Source organism: Ailuropoda melanoleuca, chromosome 8 (assembly GCF_002007445.2).
Source record: "Ailuropoda melanoleuca isolate Jingjing chromosome 8, ASM200744v2, whole genome shotgun sequence".
In the NCBI taxonomy this organism is placed as follows: domain Eukaryota; kingdom Metazoa; phylum Chordata; class Mammalia; order Carnivora; family Ursidae; genus Ailuropoda; species Ailuropoda melanoleuca.
In genome coordinates this window covers 5997888-6007754 of record NC_048225.1, presented here as the reverse complement: position 1 = coordinate 6007754, position 9867 = coordinate 5997888, and the positions used below count along the sequence as shown (strand labels likewise).

General features: G+C 37.8%; 1 protein-coding gene across 1 annotated transcript in view; it reads right to left on the bottom strand.

Annotated features, from left to right (window-relative positions):
• Positions 1–925: 925 nt before the first annotated feature.
• Positions 926–9867, bottom strand: part of DDX10 (DEAD-box helicase 10) — a 261469-nt gene continuing 252527 nt past the window's right edge. Inside the window, exon 18 of the mRNA XM_034665709.1 lies at positions 926–1614. Within this exon, the coding sequence (XP_034521600.1) occupies positions 1437–1614 (178 nt within the window). The 3' untranslated portion in view covers positions 926–1436. The remainder of the gene's footprint in view (positions 1615–9867) is intronic.

The window sequence follows — 9867 nt, the reverse complement described above, 5'->3', positions numbered from 1 at the left end:
CAGGCTTATAAACAATGTCTGGAACACTGTGTGAAAAGCACCAGAGCAGAAGTAAGAAACCGCTAGGAAGAAACACACTCAGCTCAGGGCTACGCCTAGAGAAATGGGAGACTGGAAGACCGTGACTGGCTGGGAGGTCACTGGCAGGATGTGAGCATGTCACGAGGAGAATCTGACCTCTGACTGAAGACAGAAGCTGGGAAGATGAAGGAACACACCATGGGTAGAAGAGTCATATGAAGAGGAATCGACAGAACCAGCGAAGTGAAGGGTGGTCAAGGGAGAGGCTGAGAGTAGTTGAGTTTCCTGGTGTTGCCCCCAAGGGATACCGATTACACAAGTAGGAGAAACTTTTCAGAAACGATATGGACTCCAGCTGAGTTGGAAGTGTTTTGGGGATATCCAGGTGGGACACTCCCTTCCTTGGATTCATGAGTGACTTGGACAAGTTATGGAAAATTACTTTGCACATGGAGTGGGAAGGAGCCAAGGGAGAGAATAGTGAGAGGGTGATAAATCTATGGTAAAACGAGCATGCCAAGGCCTAGATTTCTTTCCCCACGAAAAATCTGACAAGTTATTTGTAACCAGAAACAGGCTCTGTCTTGTTCTGCTTCTTACTCATTACCAGGAGCTGGCTCTGGGTGGGGCTCTGTGGTGCAAGCTCAACAGGGCTCCGACAGAAGACCTACAGCCTGCTGGGCGCTCACTAAGGGACTGGTTTTGGATCACAGTCTTCAGATGCAGGACTTCTATAGATTTCAGAAATGGCTATGAAATCTGCAAGTATAAGTTAAATGGTATCTGTAGGAAGGCTAATTTAAGAATATGAAAAATTCACCGTCAGAAATTGGCCAACCATTTTACTCTCAGGAACCTTCCCCTGAGAGTGCTCTCTTATTACTGGACACAACGAAAACATTAATATTTTATAGGAAATATGTTTATTATTGATCATCGCAATTCAAAAATACTCTTTTCTCAGGGCTGGTCCACCATTTTCTGTCTCTTTAGAGATAGGAAATACATCAAAACTGTGAGCAATTTTGTTTTACAGTACATAGAAATTTCTGTGTGATAAGCAAGATAGGAATTTCTAACAATGAAACAAGGTCTCCAGAAGTTGCCAGTCAAACAAAGGAAGCTTTTCCCATTGGAAAATGGACGTAGGAACCCATGGGTAAAATCTAACAACAGAGCACATGCTGGAAAATGGGATCAAGAAATTTTATAATCCACCCGCACTCTGACTTTGCTCTGGGATAGTACAAGCATGTCCTGTGAAAGGGGCTTAGAGATATAATCGCTTCTGCCTGGAGGAAAGGTCCTTTGGGCATGGGACTCATGTCACCTAAGTGTTCCAAAGCCACTTGTTTTTCCAACTTCTTGTCCACATAATTGTGATCAGAGGTTTCAAGGAGAAGAGCACAGAGTATCTAGCTTTGACTTTTGAGCAGATGTAACACCAGCTCTTCATCCTCTGCTAAAGACAGGCCTGTATCCAAAGGCTCTAAGGTCTCCCACTTGGCCTTCTTTCTGTTACGACTTGTGGGTCCCACGTCTTCCACTTCGCTGTTGTTCCTTTTCCTCATTCCCTGCTTCTTCTTGGTATCACTGGTGGGAACAAATCCAATGATTTACTTGATAAATAACTAAATCCATTATGAAATCAAACACTTCAAATAGGACAAAACTACCAAAACAGAGAGTTGGTAAAGTGGTACTATTATTCAAGAGAGAAAGAAAGTGTAACAACATCAGGATATGTGCATCGTAAGAACCTTCCCATTAACACATGGGGAGGGGGGGTACCTATTATGCACCAGGCACTGTGCAGGGTACTTTGTACACACAGTCTTGTCCAAGTCTCACAATTCTAGGGAGCTATGGATATATTATCAACAGTTTGAGGACACCGATGGCCTGTACTCTGGCTCCAGACTAGCTCTTATCTGTGCTTGTCCCGCCACAGCGACAGCCACTGTTTAAAGTTAGGTTATCCTTTAGGTAGCATTCTACAGGCTCACAGATATCAGGATACCAGACACTAATACCTGTTGTATTAAGTTGTGATACATAGATCATGAGTAAAATAGAACCTCAAATGTTGAATTATTTAAGACATCAAATAAACTTCCCCCATTTAAAATATATAAGACCCACATATAGTCTTGAAAAACAAACATTATTGCAGTATTCTACTCTCACTACTGTTATTTAAAATAGTAATGGAAGTACTAGCTGCTGCAATCAGACAAGAAAAAGAAATAAAAGGCATCCAGATTGGAAGGAAGAAGTAAAATTGTCACTATTTCCAGACATGATACTATATATAGAAAGCCTAAAGACTCCACCAAAAAACTTCTGGAAATAAATGAATTCAGTAAAGTTGCAGAACACAAAATCAATGTACAGCAATCTACTGCATTTCCATATTGGAATAGCAGAAAGAGAAATTAAGAAAACAATCCCATTTACTATTGCACAAAAACAAACAAACAAACAAAAAAAAACAACAATTAAATACCTAGGAATAAATTTAACTGAAGAGGTAAGAGACATGTATCTTGAAAACTATAAGACATCAATGAAAGAAATTTGAAGACACAAATAAATGGAAAGATATACTATGCTCATCGACTACAAGAGTTAATATTATTAAAATGTCCTACTATCCAAAGCAATCTACAGATTCAATGCAATCCTTATCAATATTCTAATGGCATTTTTACAGAACTAGAACAAATAATTCTAAAATTTTTACAGAACCACGAAAGACCCTGAATGTCCAAAGCAATGTTGAAAAAGAACAAAACTGGAGGTATCACAATTCCAAATTTCAAAATAAACTACAAAGCTACAGTACTCAAAACAGTATGGTACTGGCACAAAAACAGACACAGGGATAGAGAGCCCCCAAATAAACCCAAATTTACATGGTTAATTAATCCACAACAAAGGATGCAAGAATATACAATGGGTAAAAGTCTCCTCAATCAATGGTGCTGAGAAAACTGGACAGCTACATGCAAAAGAAGAAAACTGGACCATTTTCTTACATCATACCCAAAAATAAACTCAAAATGTATTAAAGACCTAAATGTGAGACCTGAACAATAAAACTCCTTAAAGAAAATATAGGCAGTGATCTCTTGGACATTGCCTTTGGCAACATTTTTCTAAAAATGTCTCCTCAGGCAAGGGAAACAAAAGCAAAAATAAATTACTAGGACTACAAACTAAAACGCTTTTGCAGTGAAGGAAACCATCTACAAAACAACAGGCAACCTGCTAAATGAGAAAAGATATTCGCAAATGACATATATGATAAGCAGTTAAAATCCAAAATATATAAAAAACTTCCACAATTCAACACCAAAAAAACCAAATGATCCAATTTTAAAATGGCCACAGGACCTGAATAGACATCTTTCCAAAAAAGACATACAGAGGGCCAAGAGGCAAATAAAAGATGTTCAACATAACTGATTATGAGGGAAATGCAACTCAAAACTACAATGAAGTATCAGAATGGCTAGTATCAAAAAGATAAATAAAAAGTGTTGGCAAGGACGTGGAGAAAAAGAAACCCTTGTGCACTGTTGGTGGGAATGCAAACTGGTGCAGCCACTGTGGAAAAACAGTATGGAGGTTCCTCAAAAAATTAAAATAGAAAAATCAGATGATCCAGTAATTCCACTACTGCGTATTTACCTTAAGAAAATGAAAACATAAATTCAAAAAGATATATGCATCTCTACATTCACTGCATTATTCACAATAACCAAAATACGGAAGCAACCTAAGTGACCCTTGACAGATGAATGGATAAAGATGTAGCATGCATATTTATTATATATATAATGGAATATTACTCAGCCATTAAAAAAATGGGCTCTTGCCATTTGTGAAAATAGGGATGGATCTAGAGGGGATTATGCTAAGTGAAATAAGTCAGGCTGAGAAAGACAAATATCATATGATTTCATTTACACGTGGAATCTGAAAAACAAAACAAACAAAAAGCAGAAATAGATCCATGAACATAGAGAACTGGTTGTTGCCAGAGGGAAGGATGGGTGAAATGGGTGAAGGCAGTAGGAGGTATAGACTTCTAGTAATGGAATGAATAATTCATGGGGATGAAAGGCACTACATAGGGAATATAATCAATAGAATTGTAATAGTGTTGTACAGTGACAGATGGTGTGTACACTTGTGGTGAGCACAGCGTAAGATATAGAGTTGTGGAATCACTATGTTGTACCACTAAAACTAATGTTAAGATTGTGTGTCAACTATACTTCAATTAAAAAACCCAAACAAACGTTACTGCAGTATTCTGCATACACCTGAGGCACAGACCATAAAAATAAAGCTAGTTTCTGAAGGCAAAGGAAATCACTTAATACACTGAAAATAGAAGAAAAACAAAACATTATCAAAGTGTTCTGAGATATTATCATCATATTCAAAAATGACCCAATTACTAGATGCAAGATTAAAGCAAAAAAAAAAAAGCCCATCTAGTGGTCTTCGTAATAGTGATCCCTTGTTAAGGACTTACTAATGATCTCGCACTGTGCCACACGCTTTGCACAGATTATATCACTTATCTTCATGAAAATCCTTGGTATGGGAAGCATTAGCTTCATTCTACAATGATTAAATGACTGCACCCAGATTATAAGCAGGGGAATCAGACCCAGATTTGAAGGACTCTAAATTCTGCTCCAAAGCCAGGCAAAGAGTTGACTTGCTTCAGTCAATATTTGGAAGACAAGAAAGAAAAGAATTAGCTGTGGAAATAGCACTGATTTGGCACTAACCATCAAATCTTAGCCGATCAATTACCATCTCTAAGCCTAGTCTCTTTATCTGTAAAGATGAAGATTATATAATTTACTTAGCAGAACTGCTGTATGAATTAAATGAAATTACATAAAGGCAAGAACATAGTAATACTCAATACATGGTAATTTCCTTTCTGCCTATAAACTACTCCCTTTCAAATAAATTCTTACATTGATGTTATATAATAAAAAGCAAAAAATATCATAGAAATATTACATTCCAAGCATACGATTTATTCCAAAAAAGAACAAATTGCTCAAGTTCGAATGGAGTATATTATTTCTTAAGAAGCATGCCTAGATATGAATGAATGTGCTTAATCAGCATATCTACTTATGACCAGCCTGAAGCAAGGCCATAAATAACTTCCCATTTCACCTCCCAGAAATGCCCAATGCTCTGACTCAGCAGCCATTCTCTTTCACCATTGGAGGAAAGACAAACCAGACAGCACTATGAGGTTACTTAAAGCCATAAACAACTGCATTTTGAAAGGTACTTGGAGAGATGAACACGAAAGAGTTCCCCATGATGGGAATTCAGTTAGCAAAGAGAATAATTCTTAGTGGAAATGGGCCTTTAAAAAAAAAGTATTGAGTCTTAATGTGCTTGAATATTGCCAGTCCTGTGCCAGTCCCACTGGGCTACAGTACCATGGTTGATTAGGTACAGGGTAATACTGATTTTTGCCCTGCCTGTACTTCAAGTGCATCTTCAGAGCAGCTCATCAGAAACGGCCTAATTAGTGGGCTTTACTAATGCATCCTTTGTTAATGTGCTCTTGAACATTATATTCCCTGCAGGAAATAGCTGGTTCAGATAATAAAAGGAAGATGGGAAATTTATGTAACCCAAATATCTTCATAATTAGCAGCTTTGCTGCTTTGTGGACCAGTTCAAATTCCAGAAAGGTATTTTATCCTACTTTCCATAGCAAATAAGTAATAATTTGTGTAACAAATTAATTATTAAACAATAATATAGATATTCTATAGGTAATTCATCCAAAGGGGGAAAATGTAATGAATCTAGGAAACATAAGAAAAGCAAGAAAGCAAATATGGTCACAGTGGTCTCTTCAGAAAGGCCTCCTCCAAATGGTAAGGTACTACAGAGTGAGGTCAGCAACACGGCTGAAGAAGACATCCCTGTTCGTGTCCCCTCCCAACAACATGCGGCATCCACCCCGGGACAAAAATGCTTTTGTGGGAGCTGTGGGATCCATCACTAGATGTCAAGAGACCTGAGAGGAGTCTCACCCAACCACGCTGCAGGTAACAGGCACATGGACTACAGTCCCAGCTGTGAATGGGCTCCAGCCCCTTTCAGCAGTGGGAAAAAACCACCTTAAACAATTACCCACAGATGAGAGGACCCTTGTGGAAGTCCAGTTTTCCAGTGTAGAAATTCAGCACACCAATGGAGAAGGGAAAAAAAAAAAAGCAGCGTGAGTTTGAACACACTGGAGAGGGTAAGAGGAACAGTTTGACTTCACTCATAACACCCCTCCCTCCAAATGGCAAAACTGAGGGCTGAGAGATCTTGGCCATGATTTTTCCCATGGTGGAAAGTGAGAGCAAGTGAGTGCCCAGCTTCCCCAGCTGTGTGGAATGCTGCCCAAAAAGCCCATTTCTCTCTCACTCCATCCAGAGTAATAGATCATTAACTGCCTGGCTGGGGGCAAGAGGCAGGAAGAGGCTGGAGGAGTGGCAGACAGGACTCTCAGAATAAAAGAATGTGAATCTTATTCATTGTGTCATGGATTCCATCAAGAACCCCATCCATGAACCAGTGGAGATGCCTTGCACACGGATCCCTCCAACTGGCCCATGGGCACCCTCCAGCACTTGTGTGCCCCACCCATACCCCCCCCCACCTATGTCCAGCTTCCTGTTCATGCTCCTGATAGTGGTGGTGAGTGAGCTTTGGCAAACAGCTACTGAGCATGACCCAAATCTGCAGGTCAGGGAAAGACCACTTCAGCATTAGTGCCATTCTTGGAAAAGCAAAAGGTAAGGTGTAAACATTTAGCCTGATATGTTTCAAGATCAAGAGAAGACATACAAGCTTAAAAATTCTGGCACAAGAGAGAGCAAGAAGTGTGGACCAGGAGAATCCATAGAAGGTCTGAGAAAGCCTCAGAATCCCTAGCTGGCCTAGGGATGACAAAGGGCATTTCTCTCTTGAAGGAAGTTAGTCAAGACTAAAGGAGGTGCCTGTGACCACAAATGTGAAGACAGCAACACAAAACTTCAAGGAGTGTGACCAATCTAGGAAACACAATACCACCAAAAGGTCACAGTTATCTTCCAGTAACTGATCTCAAACACATGAAGATCTACAGTTTACTGGATAAAGAAAACAAAATAGCTGTTGAAAGGAAGTTCAATCAGGTACCAAAAAAAAAAAAAAATCAACAAAACCAGGAAAACAATGTATGAACAAAATGAGAAGTTTAACAAAGAGACAGAAATAATTAAAAAAAAAATTCTGCAGCTGAAGAATAAAATAAAATAACAACCTCAGAGGGGAGGATCAACAACAGAACAGATCAAGCAGAAGAAAGAATCTGTGAGTTAGAAGACAGAAACTTTGAAATTATCCAATCAGAGGAGAACAAAGGGAAAAGAATGAAAGACAGTGGAGAAAGCCTACATTATCTACAACATACATTTTAAAAGAAACACTCTGAAAATTGTTGGAATCCCAGAAGGAGACAAGAAGAAGGGCGCAGAAAGCTTATTTAAAGAAATCATCACCAAGATCTTCCCAAATCTGTGGAGAGATTTGAATGTCCAAGTTTATAAAGCTCATAGGTCCCCAAATTCAACTGAAAGAAATCTCTTCTAAGACACATTATAATAAAACTGCCAAAATTCAAAGACAAAGAGAATCTTAAAAGCAGCAAGAGAAAAGCAGCTTGTAACTGACAAGGAAATTCCTATAAGGATATCAGCAGATTTCTCAGCAGAAATTTCACAGGCTTAGAGAGGATGGGATGGTATGAAAGAAAAAAATTCCAACCAAAATATTCTAACCAGCAAAGCTGTCCTTCAGAAATAAAGGAGAGATAAAGACTATCCTGGACAAGCAAAAGCTGAATGAATCCAAGCTGATATGAAAGGATGCAAAGCACATGAAAACATATGAAATTATCCAATACACTGGTAAAGGTAAGTATAGAGTTAAATTCAAAACATGGTAGTACGGGGTGCCTGGATGGCTCGGTTGGTTAAGCGTCTGTCTTCTGCTCAGGTCACAATCCCAGAGGCCTGGGATCGAGCCCCACATTGGGCTCCCTGCTCAGTGGGGAGTCTGCTCCTCCCTCTCTCTCTCCCTCTGCCCTCCCCCTGCTCATGATTGCTCTCACTCCCTCTCTCTCAAATAAAAAAATAAAATAAAATCTTTAAAAAATAATAAAATTTAAAAAAATGCAAGTTCAAAAAAAAGCTAGTTCTGTAATATGGTAGTGTGTTTACCACATAACTCAAGTATAAAGATTAAAGGACAAGAGTATTAAAAATAACTATAGCTACAATACTCATTAATGAATACACAGTATATAAAAAGAGGTAAATTGTGACACCAAAAACATAAGAGGGAACATAAAAGGGTAGAGTTTTTGTATGCAATGGAAATAAGCCAGACTTAACATAAAACAGACTGTTATATTTACAAGATGTTTTATGTAAGCTTCATGGCAACCACAAAGTAAAAACCTACAACAGATCCATAAAAGATAAAGACAAGGGAATCAGCATATCTCTGTAGGAAATCAATTCAAAAAGGAAGGCAGCAAAGAGGAAGAAAAAAACAAGGAACAACAAAACAGCCAGAAAAGAGTTAAATAACATTAAGTCCCTTACCTATCAATAATTATTCTAAATTAAAATGAATTAAATTCTCCAAAAGGCATAGAGTGGTTGGATGGATAAGACCCAACTATACACTGCCTACAAGAAACTCATTTCATCTTTAAGGACATACAGTCCCACAATAAAGGGCTGGAAAAAGATACTGTATGCAAGTAGAAACCAAAAGAGAGCAGGGGTAGCTGCTTACTTATATAAGACAAAATATACCATAAGCCAAAAACAAAAGATGAAAAAGATCATTACATGATGATAAAGAAGTCAATTCACTAAGAGAATATAACAATCATAAATATATATACACCCAACATTGGAGCACCACAATATATTTAGCAAATACTAACAAATCTGAAGGGAGAAACAGACAACAATACAAGAATAGACTATTTCATTAACCTGCTTTCAACATATGGCTAGATTATCTAGACCAAAAAAAATTAATAAGGAAATGTTAAAATCGAATTATACTTTAGATCAAATGGACTTAACAGACATATCCGGGACATTCCACCCAACAGCAAAAGAATACGTGTTCTTCTCAAGCACAAATGGAACAATCTGCAGGACAGATCATGATAGGTCACAAAACTCTCAGAAAATTTTAAGAACACTAAAATCATATTGATACTGTATCAAACTGGAAATCAATTACAAGAGGAAAACTGAAAAATTCACAAATACATAAAAACTACATAACATAGTCCTGAACAACCACTGGGTCAAGGAAGAAATTAAAAAAAAATTTTTTTTTAAATATCTGAAAATGGAAACACAAAAAATCAAAACCTATGAGATGCAGTAAAAGCATTTCTAACTGGGAAGTTTATAGTGTTAAAAGCCTACATTAAGAAACAAGAAAGCTCTCAAATAAACAACCTAACTTTACACCTCAAGGAACTAAACAAAGAACAAATGAAGTCCAAAGGTAGCAGAAGCAATGAAATGCAAAGATCAGAAAATAAATAAGAGACCAGGAAAACTAAAGAAAAACATCAACAAAACCAAGAACTAGTTTTTTCTAAAGATGAACAAAACTGATATTGAGCTAGACTAAGTCAAGAAAAAAGAAATCAGATTCAAAGTCAGAAATGAGAAAGGAGACATAACGATCAATACCACAAAAATACAAAAGATCATGAGA